At 46.9% G+C, this 12,933-nt stretch overlaps 1 protein-coding gene across 2 annotated transcripts; it reads left to right on the forward strand.

The window, feature by feature from the left end:
* Nucleotides 1–5,857: 5,857 nt before the first annotated feature.
* On the forward strand, nucleotides 5,858–10,767 carry TMED4 (transmembrane p24 trafficking protein 4). 2 transcript variants are annotated; one of them, XM_017871683.1, is made up of 5 exons: nucleotides 5,858–5,956; nucleotides 6,578–6,678; nucleotides 6,827–6,952; nucleotides 7,160–7,306; nucleotides 9,070–10,767. In XM_017871683.1, the coding sequence occupies exons 2-5, from the start codon at nucleotides 6,595–6,597 to the stop codon at nucleotides 9,217–9,219; spliced, it is 507 nt and encodes a 168-aa protein (XP_017727172.1). In that variant the 5' UTR covers nucleotides 5,858–5,956; nucleotides 6,578–6,594; the 3' UTR covers nucleotides 9,220–10,767. The 2 variants fall into 2 exon arrangements, with proteins under 2 accessions (XP_017727172.1, XP_017727171.1); XM_017871682.1 differs by lacking the exon at nucleotides 5,858–5,956 and adding an exon at nucleotides 6,108–6,351.
* The last annotated feature ends 2,166 nt before the right edge of the window (nucleotides 10,768–12,933 follow it).

A 12,933-nucleotide genomic window follows, 5' to 3' on the forward strand; every position in this document is an offset into this window, starting at 1 on the left:
CCCCGCAGGTAACCATTCTGCTTTTTGCTTCTATGATTTTGACTACTTTAGACACTTCATCTAAATGGAATCGTATGGCAGTTGTCTTTCTGTGATTGACTTATACTACTTAGCATAATGTTGTTTCATCCATGTTGTAACATGGATCAGAATTTCATCCCTTTTTATGGCTTGATAATACTCCGTTGTATGTATATACCACATTTTGTGGTAGATCCAATGTATATTTACATTGCTTCCACCTCTTGGCTATTTTGAATAATGCTGCTATGAAAATAGGAGTGTAGGTATCTTTTCCAGATCCTGACTTTACTTCCTTTTGATAAATACTTACAGGTGGGACTGCTGGATTATATGATTGTTCTACTTTTAATTATTTAACACTCTTTTACAATTTATTTTCTGCTTTTGTTGTTCCAATAATAGCCATTATTAGGTGAGGTATTTCTATGTCTCTTATAAGGACACCTGTCATTGGATTTAGGGCCCACCTGGTTAATCCAGGATTATCAAGTCTCAAAATCCTGAATTACATCTGCAGACTCTTTCCACCTAAAGTCACATTCACAGGTTCCAGTGATTCAAACATGAACATATCTTCTGGTCCACCATTAAGTCCACTATACTTTTTTTTTTGTGATGGAGTCTCGCTGTGTCACCCAGGCTGGAGCGGCTCACTGCAAGCTCCACCTCCCGGGTTCACACCATTCTCCTGCCTTGGCCTCCCGAGTAGCTGGGACTACAGGTACCTGCCACCACACCCAGCTAATTTTTTTTGTATTTTTTTAGTAGAGACGGGGTTTCACAGTGTTAGCCAGGATGGTCTCCATCTCCTGACCTCGTGATCTGCCCACCTCGGCCTCCCAAAGTGCTGGGATTACAGGTGTGAGCCACCGCGCCTGGCCTAAGTCCACTATACTTTCTTCTTCCCTACCTTATTTTTCTTCTTGATACTTACCTCCATCTGACATGCTCTATATTTCTTTATTTATCTTGTTTGGCAGATGACAACCAAGATAAAGCCATGAAAACAAAGATTTTTGTTGTTGTTGTTGTTTTGAGACAGGGCCTCACTCTGTCACCCAGGCCTAGAGTGCAGTGGCACAATCTCGTTCACTGCAACCTCTGCCTCCTCAGCTCAAGTGATCCTCCCACCTCAGCCTCCAGAGTAGTCAAGTGATCCTCCCACCTCAGCCTCCAGAGAAGCTGGAACTACAGGTGATTGCCACCACACCTGGCTAATTTTTTGTATTTTTGGTAGAGATGGGGTTTCACCATATTGTCCAGGCTGGTCTCAAACTTCTGAGTTCAGATGATCCACCCAAAGTGCTGGGATTACAGGCATGAGCCACTGAGCCTGGCCTAGACAAGGATTTTTGCTTTGGTCACCTTTGTTTTCCCATTAGAACAGTGGCTGGCACAAATGGTTGCACAGCACATACTGGTTGAACAAATGAAGGAAGGGGTGGCTGGTCTAGACAAAACATTGCCTCATGGCTTCTGAGCAGAAAAATCTCTCATCTGGGGAATTAGACTCCCTAAGTTAAATTTTCTTTCTTTTTTGGAGATGAGGTCTCACTCTGTTGCCCAGGCTGGAGTGCAGTAGCACCATCACAGCTCACTGCAGCCCCAACCTCCTGGGGGGTCAAGCAATCCTCCCACCTCAGCCTCCCGAGTAGCTGGGACTACAGACCCATGCCACCACGCCCGGCTAATTTTTTTTTTTTTTGGTAGAGACGAGGTGTCACCATGTAGCCCAGACTGATCTTGAACTTCTGGACTCAAGCGATCTTCTTGCCTCGGCCTCCCAAATGCTGGGATTACTGGCATGAGCCACTGTGCCTGACTGCCTAAGTTAAATTTTCTACAGTGGAGAATACAATCTCTTTAATATTACCTCTCAGTTGAGACAAATTTCAGCATCCTCCTTAAAAAAAAAAAAAAGAAAGGAAATAAGTTTGCCAATACAAATACCATTTCTCACTAATGTGAATTAGGGTTCCTTGGAAAAATAGTTGATTTTGTTTCTAGGGCAGTAAATGTATAAAACAGAAAGCAAGGAAGTCCAGGGTGTCCAATCTTTTGGCTTTCCTGGGCCACACTGGAAGAATTGTCTTGGGCCACACATAAAATACACTAACGATAGACGATGAGCTAAAAAAAAAAAAATCACACACAAAAGTCGCATAATTTTTAGAAAGTTTATGAATCTGTTTTGGGCTGCATGGGCCACGGGTTGGACAAACTTGACCTAAAGACTACTAGGATTGTGGCCTACTAGGATTGTGCCATAAAGACACAGGAGCAACTAAATATTTGATGAGACAATCCGAACATTTAAAAAAGGACAATGACTGTCATGGATTAATGCACATCAAATATCTAAACATCCATCAATTCATGATGGCACTGCCCCTTCTCCCCAAAGAACCTGAATTTGTCCCAGTTAGAGGTTGCTGGGGCATCCATCCATCATTATTATTATTTGAGCAAGGTCACCCATGCTAGAGTGCTGTGGCCCCATCACGGCTCACTATATTCTCAACTTTCTGGGCTCCAGCCATTTCCCTGCCTCAGCCTCTTAAGTAGCTGGAATTACAGGCATGCACCACCATGCCCGTCTAATTTTTAAATATTTTGTAAAGATGGGGATCTTGCCATTTCCTGGGCTCAAGCAGTCCTCCCGTCTTGGCCTCCCAAAGTGCTGGGATTATGGGCAGAGACACTGCGTCCTGGAAAGAATCAAGCATACATCCTGGCTATCCTGAATGGATTGTATTTCAAAGTAACCAGAGAGATGAGGGAATGCTCACCTTTGTAGAAGAATCTCATCTTACAAATGCAGGAGGAATGAGAGCATTTGAAATCACCACTTTGCACCCCTAAGGAACATAAATCTACACTAGGGTTTCTCAACCTGGGTACTACGGACATTTTAAGCTGGATAATTCTTTGCTATGGGGTGGGAGAGGTGTGCTCTGTGAATTATACAATGTTTACCAACCCAGTTGCAACAATCCAAAATATCTCCAGACATTGCCAAATTTTCCTTTAGTAGGACAGGGCAAAATCAACCCTCGTTGAGAACCAGTGGTCTAATGATCATTGATGTTTGCTAGACTATTAGAAGAAAGGCTGATAGTAAACTTCATGGATAATCAGGATGACAACCCCCAAGTTGAGAGATGAATTACAATATTACTAAGAGAAAACCACACCTTGTGCCTCAATAGAAGTACACAGTGCCAGCCATGAAGTGTTATTGCAAACAAAACAAAACCCCAAAAAACCCAAACCTCAACATTACACCTAAACCTAACGAAGCCTCTAGCCAGGGGTAAATCCAAGCTTTGTGGGGTCTTAAACTATACAAATTTCATGGTCCTCTTTAAGAAGAAGACACAAAATTATGTGAAATCAGGTACAGAGGTCTATGCAAGGGAGGGCCTGAATATTAAGCTTCATTAGTTTCACTGTAAACCTCCCCTGACTGTACAATTAACAGTGATTACAGGACACACCAGGGACAAAAAACATTAAATGACACCTGAAGATACAATCAGCAAAACCCAGAAAGTGGAAAATTCTGTTGGTCAAATGATCCAGTTTCTTCAATAAGAAGAAACTTTTATATATATATATTTTTGGACACGGAGTCTCGCTCTCACCCAGGCTGGAGTGCCACTCCACGATCTCAGCTCACTGCAACCTCCGCCTCCTGAGTTCAAGTGATTCTTCTGCCTCATCCTCCCAAGTAGCTGGGACTACAGGTGAGCACCACCACACCCGGCTAATTTTTGTATTTTTAGTAGACATAGGGTTTCACCATATTGGCCAGGCTGGTCTTGAACTCCTGACCTCATGATCTGCCCAACTTGGTCTCCCAAAGTGCTGAGATTACAGGTGTGAGCCACTGCGCCCAGCCCTGTTTTTGTTTTTTTGTTTTTGAGATAGAATCTCACTCTGTTGCCCAGGCTGGAGTACAGTGGCAACACCATCTCAGCTCACTGCAATCTCCACCTCCCTGATTCTAGCAATTCTCCTGCCTCAGCCTCCCAAGTAGCTGGGATTACAAATGTGCACCACCATACCTGGCTAATTTTTGTATTTTTAGTAGAGACAGGGTTTCACCATGTTGGCCAGGCTGGTCTCGAACTCCTGACCTCAAGTGATCCTTCCACCTCAGCCTCCCAAAGTGTTGGGATTACAGGCATGAGCCACTGTGCCCAGCTGGAATTGTTATATATTAAGAGACATATATTTCTATGAAATGCAGTAAGTAAACCTTGTTTGGACCCTAATTAAACAATCTAATGTACAAAGTTGTTTTTAAGGCAATGGGGAAATTAAACACATACTAGGTATTAAGTGATGTTAAATAATTTTTAAAATTTTGGTGGGTGTGATAATAGTATAAAGTCCTTATCTGTTAGAGACACACATTTATAGGTGAAATGACATGATGTACAGGATTTGCTTTAATATACAGCACTTCAAAAAAAAAAAAATGCAGAAAGGGATAGATGAAATGAGAAAGACAGCAAACTGACTGTTGTTGAAGTTGGATGATGAGTACAGTCCTCCCTTATGATCCGAGGGGGATAATTCCTGGACTCCCACAGATACCAAAATCCAGGTATGCCCAAGTCTTTTATGACAGTTCATTGTAACTATTCTACTTTTATATGTTTGGAAATTGTTGATAAAATATATTTTTAGTAGAGACGGAGGTTTCACCTTGTTGGCCCAACTGGTCTCGAACTCCTAACCTAAGGTGATCCACCAGCCTTGGCCGCCCAAAGTGCTAGCATTACAGGCTTAAGCCATCGTGCCCTCCGGGCCTTGATAAAAATAAAGTTTTAATCTTCCTTTGCTCTGATTCCATGCCTACTAAGGAACATTCTAGTTTGTTTTTCACTTTCAAAAGGGTGTGCTGTAACTAGGGGATATAAACAAGCTCCATGACCCTACTTATTCCAAGTTTTCGTTCCACCCTCCACCTTTTTTTTAAGACAGGGTATCACGCTCGGTCGCCCAGGCTGGAGCGCGATCACTGCTTAATGTATACTCGACCTCCTGGGTCCAAGCGATCCTCCTGCCTCAGCCTCCCAAGTAGCTGGGACTGCAGGCGCACACTACCATACCGGTTAATTTTTTTTTTTTTTTTTAGAGATGGGGGTTTCACCATGTTGCCCAGGCTGGTCTCGAACTCGTGGGTTCAAGGGATCCGCCCGCCTCAGCCTCCCAGAGTGCTGAGATTACAGGTGTCAGCCACGAAGCCCGGCCCCAGCTTCTTAAAAGAATGATCCGAGGCCGGGCGCGGTGGCTCAAGCCTGTAATCCCAGCACTTTGGGAGGCCGAGACGGGCGGATCACGAGGTCAGAAGATCGAGACCATCCTGGCTAACACGGTGAAACCCCGTCTCTACTAAAATACAAAAAAACTAGCCGGGCGAGGTGGCGGGCGCCTGTAGTCCCAGCTACTCCGGAGGCTGGGGCAGGAGAATGGCGTGAACCCGGGAGGCGGAGCTTGCAGTGAGCTGAGATCCGACCACTGCACTCTAGCCCGGGCGACAGAACGAGACTCCGTCTCAAAAAAAAAAAAAAAAAAAGAATGATCCGAAACTATGGCAGCACTGGGCTTTTAGTCCCCACCCAAGAAATGCCCGCTCGCAGAGGCTCGCCGAGGCAGGCTCTCCCGACGTCACAGGGTGTGGGTCTGAATTCAGCCTTGGTTCTTACGAGTCAGATAGGTGAACACGCAAAGAAAAACATCACAGGGCTTCCTCATTGTTTTTAGCACAGAAAACACTCGAGAGCCCGCGCTGAGATTCCAAAAGGCACGTTTCAGGCTATCGTAGCCACCAAGCTTGGCCAGATTCTGAGACCCAAATCGCTAACTGGGGCCGAGGGCAGGCGTGACTGCGCAGGCGCGTCTCCCCAGCAAGATGCCGGAGGTAAGCTGTGGCGTAAGGGGTGAGAAATTGCGAGCGGACGTCATTGCGCATGCGCCCTCTACCCTCGTTGCGGCTGTGGGTGGGCGCCGGGCTGTGGCGCGGAGCGCGGCAGTGTTCAGTAGGGAAGAGGTCAGTGCGCAGGCGTCCTCTTCCCCTAACTCTTAGGGTCACTAGGGTGGCGCGCAGGCGCAGAGCGGTGCGCAGATGTACGCAGGCGCCTAGGGATTGAGGCGCGATGGCAGGTGTAGGGCTTGGGCCTCTGCGGGCGATGGGGCGGCAAGCACTGCTGCTTCTCGCGCTGTGCGCCACAGGCGCCCGGGGGCTCTACTTCCACATCGGCGAGACCGAGAAGCGCTGTTTCATCGAGGAAATCCCCGACGAGACCATGGTCATCGGTCAGGCGGGCTGAGGGTGGGGAGGCCCTTGGTACCCCGCTCAGCCCTCGGCGGCTCTCCCTCCTCCCGAGCCCAGCCGGGTCGCTGCCCCCGCCCCATACCTAGCCTGAGGGGTGCCCCGAGGACGCAAAGTCCCCTGCCTAGAGCCCCGGACCGCACGTCTGAGGGGGCCGGGCGGAGAGGCGGCCCACTAGGGCCGGGTCGTGACTGTGTGTGTGCCCCGCAGGCAACTATCGTACCCAGATGTGGGATAAGCAGAAGGAGGTCTTCCTGCCCTCGACCCCTGGCCTGGGCATGCATGTGGAAGTGAAGGACCCCGATGGCAAAGTAAGGCTGGCGCTGGCCCACGCAGCCGTTCTTCAGTGGAGCTCCCGTGGGGTGTAAAGCACTGCCTGGTCGAGCCCTCAAGGGACAGGAGCTTGCACCTGGAGAGGCTGCGGTATAAAGGTGGGGCTTTCATTCACACATGTTGCAGGTGGTGCTGTCCCGGCAGTACGGCTCGGAGGGCCGCTTCACGTTCACCTCCCACACGCCCGGTGACCATCAAATCTGTCTGCACTCAAACTCTACCAGGATGGCTCTCTTCGCTGGTGGCAAACTGGTAAGAGGATTCTCTTTGGCGTCAGCTTAGAATCTCTCACTTGTTTCCAAATTTTGATTTATCATCATTTTGACACTTTGTAGCACAGTCAGAATCGGGGAGACAGATGTTGCCCTGTGCTCCACAGCCAGGGACAATAGTGGGTTCCATACCCTGGAACAGACAACTGGAGGCCCCACCACTCATACATTCCATGTTTCCTTGTAGCGTGTGCATCTCGACATCCAGGTTGGGGAGCATGCCAACAACTACCCTGAGATTGCTGCAAAAGATAAGCTGACGGAGCTACAGCTCCGCGCCCGCCAGTTGCTTGATCAAGTGGAACAGATTCAGAAGGAGCAGGATTACCAAAGGGTAAGTGCATATCTCCTTGTAATTGGAGAGGTCAGTTGATCTTTATACCCACTATACCTACTCAAGTTTCTGCTTGGGAGATCAGCTCTGCAGAGAACGGAATGAAAGGTATTGATTTATATAGATTTTTTGTTTGTTTTTGAGATGGAGTTTCACTCTTGTTGCCCAGACTGGAGTGCAATGGCACAGTCTTGGCTCACTGCAACCTCCCCCTCCCCGGGTTCAACCGATTCTCCTGCCTCAGCCTCCTGAGTAGCTGGGATTATAGGCGTGCGCCACTACGCCTGGTTAATTTTGTACTTTTAGTAGAGACAGGCTTTCTCCATGTTGGTCAGGCTGGTCTCGAACTCCTGACGTCAGGTGATCCGCCCGCCTCAGCCTCCCAAAGTGCTGGGATTACAGGTGTGAGCCACCGTGTCCTGCCTGTTTTGCTTTTTTATCAAAACTTTTTGTTGTGGTAAAATACACATAACACCAAATATGCCATTTTTTTTTTTTTTTTTTTTTTTTTGAGATGGAGTCTCGCTCTATCGCCCAGGCTGGAGTGCAGTGGCCAGATCTCAGCTCACTGCAAGCTCTGCCTCCCGGGTTTACGCCATTCTCCTGCCTCAGCCTCCCAAGTAGCTGGAACTATAGGCGCCCGCCACCTCGCCCAGCTAGTTTTTTGTATTTTTTAGTAGAGACGGGGTTTCACGGTGTTAGCCAGGATGGTCTCGATCTCCTGACCTCGTGATCCACCCGTCTCGGCCTCCCAAAGTGCTGGGATTACAGGCTTGAGCCACCGCGCCCGGCCAAATATGCCATTTTAGTTCAGTGGTATTAAGTGCATTCATAATGTTGAGATACCAACACCATCATCCAGCTCCAGAAGTTTTTCGTCTTCTCAAACTAAAAATCTGTACTTATTTTGTCTTGTTTTTGAGATGGAGTCTCACTCTATTGCCCAGGCTGGAGCGTGGTGGCATGATCTCGGCTCACTGCAACCTCCGCCTCCTAGGTTCAAGTGATTCTTCTGCCTCAGCCTCCCAAGTAGCTGGGATTACAGGCGAGTGCCACCATGCCTGGCTCATTTTTGTGTTTTTAGTAGAGACTGGGTTTCACCATGTTGGCCAGGCTGGTCTTGAACTCCTGACCTCAGGCGATCCACTGCCTCAGCCTTCCAAAGTGTTGGGATTACAGGCCTGACCCACTGCACCCAGCAAATCTGTACTTATTATAAGCAATAACTTCCCGTTTCCTTTTCTCCTGACACCCACCATTCTACTTTCTGTCTTTATGATCCCAACTATGCTACTTCATATAAGCAGAATCATTCAGTATTTCTCCTTTTGTGATTGGCTTATTTCACTGAGTATAATGTTCTCACAGTTCATCCATGTTATAGCATGTGTCAGAATTTCTTTCTTTAATATTCCATTGTATGCATGTGCCACATTTCGCTTTCAGTAGTCATTTTTAAGCTCTATAAAATAAAGTGAAGAAAGGATAGTTCACAATCTAGTAATAGCCATTGCCTGTTTCTCTTGGAATCTTGTTGGAAATGATAGAATCATGATTTCAGTCCCAACAGAGATGCTTGTGGAACAGCCCATCCCTTTCTTGGGGCAGCCTCAGTGGGGAGACCATAGCACTCCTAATGGAGTCACAGGTAGTATTCCAAAAAGAGTTTGGCCCTGGAGTTGAGTAGTTACATGCAGGGAGGGACCTCACAACAGCCAGGGACTGTTTCTCCTGCTCATTTAACCCTGTGTTGCCCCACACAGTATCGTGAAGAGCGCTTCCGACTGACAAGCGAGAGCACCAACCAGAGGGTCCTATGGTGGTCCATTGCTCAGACTGTCATCCTCATCCTCACTGGCATCTGGCAGATGCGTCACCTCAAGAGCTTCTTTGAGGCCAAGAAGCTGGTGTAGTGCCCTCTTTGTATGACCCTTCCTTTTTACCTCATTTATTTGGTACTTTCCCCATACAGTCCTTTATCCACCTGGATTTTTAGGGAAAAAAATGAAAATAATAAGTCACATTGGTTCCATGGCCACAAACCATTCAGATCAGCCACTTGCCAACCCTGGTTCTTAAGGACACAGGACATTAGTCCAATCTTTCAAAATCTGTCTTGGGGCTTGTGAGGAATCAGAACCCAGGACTCAGTCCTGCTTCTTTTGCCTCAAGTGATTTTCCTCTGTTTTTCACTAAATAAGCAAATGAAAACTCTCTCCATTACCTTCTGCTCTTTGTCCACTTATGCAGTAGGTGACTGGCATGTGCCACAGAGCAGGCCCTGTCTCACTGTCTGCTAGTCAGTTCTGGGTTCACTCAATGGCTTTGTGAATGTAAATAAGGGGCAGGTCTTGGCCCTAGAGGATTGAAATGTTTTTCTATATCTTAGAACTATTTTTGGATAAATTATATATTTTCCTTCCTAGTAGAAGTGTTACTGCCTGTGACTAGCTCCGAACACCCATGCAGTTTCTGCATTCTGGGTTTTTTAAATTTATTTTTTTTGAGTTTTGCTCTTAGTTGCCCAGGCTGGAGTGCAATGGCATGATCTCAGCTCACTGGCAACCTCTGCCTCCCAGGTTCAAATGATTCTCCTGCCTCAGTCTCCTGAGTAGCTGGGATTACAGGTGCCCGCCAACACGCCCAGCTAATTTTTGTAGTTTTAGTAGAGACAGGATTTCACCATGTTGGCCAGGCTGGTCTTGGACTCCTGATCTCAGTTGATCCACCTGCCTCAGCCTCTGCATTCAGTTTATTCACACATTTTTGGTAACTCCCATGGCAGCTCCTAGGATTTCAGTGGTCTGTGGGCCAGAAAGGCATTGGGTCTGATCTCAAGGCTGTATCAGAGGGCCAAGCAGAGTTCTTTTGGATACCTGCTTTTCATCCCACAGGGCCTCAGAGTCAGAGGTAAAGTAGCAACAGAGCTAGCATGGGTTAATGCACTCTTACCCTCCTCAACTTTTATTTAAGCTGTGCTAAATGTTTTCTTTGAGGGAACCGGATTTGGTTCTTAGCAGAATTTTCCAGTGAAATAAAACATGTTGTACTAGCTGCGTTTGAGATGAAATAAGAGGTTGTGGGCAGACGGGAGGCACCTAAAGGAAAAGAGGAAAGGTGCCTGGACTGCCTATGCAGATAACCTGGAGTGGACTTCACTATGGACTCGTGGTACTAAGGCTTGGCTTGAACAGGCAGTCTAGGGGGCATGGGAATACACAGGGTGGTTGCTCAATCATTTGCAAAGGTCAACCAACTAGAACACACATTTGCAAGGTATCATCTGAGGAAATTAAGTACCTTCTTAGCCGTCTGAATCATAAATTTGAACAAATTTTAATATACTTCCCTCATGCCCTTCTATATAAAACTTAATACCATTAGTTCCCCATTCTTGACATTTTCAGTTATTATATATTTATTTGAAATATTTATTAAATTATCTGACCTACAGAACTAAATTCTTCTTTTGTTATTTCTTATGTCCTGTACCATATATGTACATATATATAATTTTTATGTTCATTTATTTGAGACAGTCTTGCTCTGTCACCCAGACTGGAGTGCAGTGGCATGATCTTGGCTTACTGCAACCTCTGCCTCCCTGGTTCAAGCAATTCTGCCTCAGCCTCCTGAGTAGCTGGGATTACAGGCACCCACCACCACACCCGGCTAATTTCGTATTTTTATTTTATTTTATTTATTTATTTGAGATGGAGTCTCACTCTGTCGCCCAGGCTGGAGTGCAGTGGTGTAATCTTGGCTCGCTGCAACCTCCACCTCCTGAATTCAAGAGATTCTCCTGCCTCAGACTCCTGAGTAGCTGAGATTACAGGTGCCCGCCACCATACCCAGCTAATTTTTGTAGTTTTAGTAGAGACGGGGTTTCGCCATGTTGACCAGGCTGGTCTTGAACTCCTGACCTCAGGTAATCTGCCCGCCTCGCCTCCCAAAGTGCTGGGATTACAGGTGTGAGCTGGCTGGGCACGGGTGATGGGGTCTTGCTCTGTCCCCAAGGCTGGAGTGTAGTGGTGCCATCATAGCTCAAAGCAACCTTGAGCTCCCAGGTTCAAGTGATCCTCCTACCTTACCCTCCAAAGTAGCTGGTACTACAGATATACCCCACTGTGCCTGGCTATTTTTACTCTTAAAAATACATGTGGCCTGGACACGGTGGCTCACGCCTGTAATCCTAACACTTTGGGAAGCCAAGGTGGGTGGATCCTATAGCCCAGGAGTTTGAGACCAGCCTGGGCAACATGGCGAAATCTTGTCTCTGCAAAAAATACAAAAAATGTAGCTGGTGGAACATGCCTGTAGTCCCAGCTACTTGAGAGGCTGGGATGGAAAGATCACTTGAGCCCAGGAGGTCAAGGCTGCAGTGAGCCATGATCGTGCCACTGCACTCCAGGCTGGGCAACAGAGTGATCCTATCTGAAAAAACAAACAAAACGTAATTTTAGGACCAGGTGGGGTGGCTCACACCTATAATCCCAGCACTTTGGGAGGCCAAGGCAGGTGGATCACCTGAGGTCAGGAGTTTGAGACCAGGCTAGCCAACATGGTGAAACCCTGTCTGTACTAAAAGTATAAAAATTAGCCAGGCTTGGTAGTGTGTGCCTGTAATCCCAGCTATTCAGGAGGCTGAGGCAGGAGAATCGCTTGAACCCAGGAGGAGGTTGCAGTGATTAGAAATCGAGCCACTGCACTGCAGCCTGGGGGGCAGAGTGAGACTCTGTCTCAAAAAACAAAACAAAACAAAACAAAAAACAATTTAGTTCTCGAGGCTTTTCCATTTAATATTTTTATATCCCCATATTTCTAAATCTGGATGACAGTGTTACAGTCCAGTAAGGTGAATTGTGAATTGCTGAAATTCTTCAGATGTTTTAAAGAGTTTTCAGTATTCCTCATGTTAGAATTAATGCAGAGAAAAATCATGTCCTTTGAACTAGTTACATGTTGTGGACTTCTGGCCTGCAGCTCTTGGGGATTATGTGACATACTGGGAAGGGACACATTTCTGCTCTGTGGCTGTTACTAGAAATCTAGTTGGCAAATCAGACTCAGCTTGTGAGAAGACAGGAAGGCACAGATTAGGGTTGAGCCAGCCTTCAACAGGTTTGGCTGGCAGTAGACACAATGGAGCACATCTTAACTATTCTGGTAGGTCCTGGGTTTCTCTTGGTAGTTTTTGATAGAAAGGGGAATGGTGTGAGGAAAAAGTGGGCATATATTTCACCTTTCCACTGATGAGGCAGGTGGAATTGGGATAGTCAGTGGATGGGCCAATAGCTGTTGGCTGTGAGGAGAATGAGGATTTCCATACTGGTGTGTCATATTTGCAGATAGGTTGTGACCTAAAAAGTTTTTTAAAAAACAGCAGTTAGAGGCAGGGCGCAGTGGCTCACGCCTGTAATCCCAGCACTTTGGGAGGCTGAGGCAGGCGGATCACAAGGTCAGGAAATTGAGACCATCCTGGCTAACACGGTGAAACCCTGTCTCTACTAAAAATACAAAAAATCAGCCAGGCGTGGTGGTGGGAGCCTGTAGTCCCAGCTACTCAGGAGGCTGAGGCAGGAGAATGGCGTGAACCCGGGAGACGGAGCTTGCAGTGAGCCGAGATC

This window comes from Rhinopithecus bieti, unplaced genomic scaffold, assembly GCF_001698545.2.
Source record: "Rhinopithecus bieti isolate Rb0 unplaced genomic scaffold, ASM169854v2 scaffold_6908, whole genome shotgun sequence".
Taxonomy (NCBI): Eukaryota; Metazoa; Chordata; class Mammalia; order Primates; family Cercopithecidae; genus Rhinopithecus; species Rhinopithecus bieti.

Coding starts and splice junctions, on each gene's coding strand:
- TMED4 (XM_017871682.1), top strand. CDS start 6,192: ATGGCAGGTGTAGGGCTTGGGCCTCTGCGGGCGATGGGGCGGCAAGCA. Junction 6,352..6,577: donor CGACGAGACCATGGTCATCG/GTCAGGCGGGCT, acceptor TGTGCCCCGCAG/GCAACTATCGTACCCAGATG. Junction 7,307..9,069: donor AGGAGCAGGATTACCAAAGG/GTAAGTGCATAT, acceptor TGCCCCACACAG/TATCGTGAAGAGCGCTTCCG.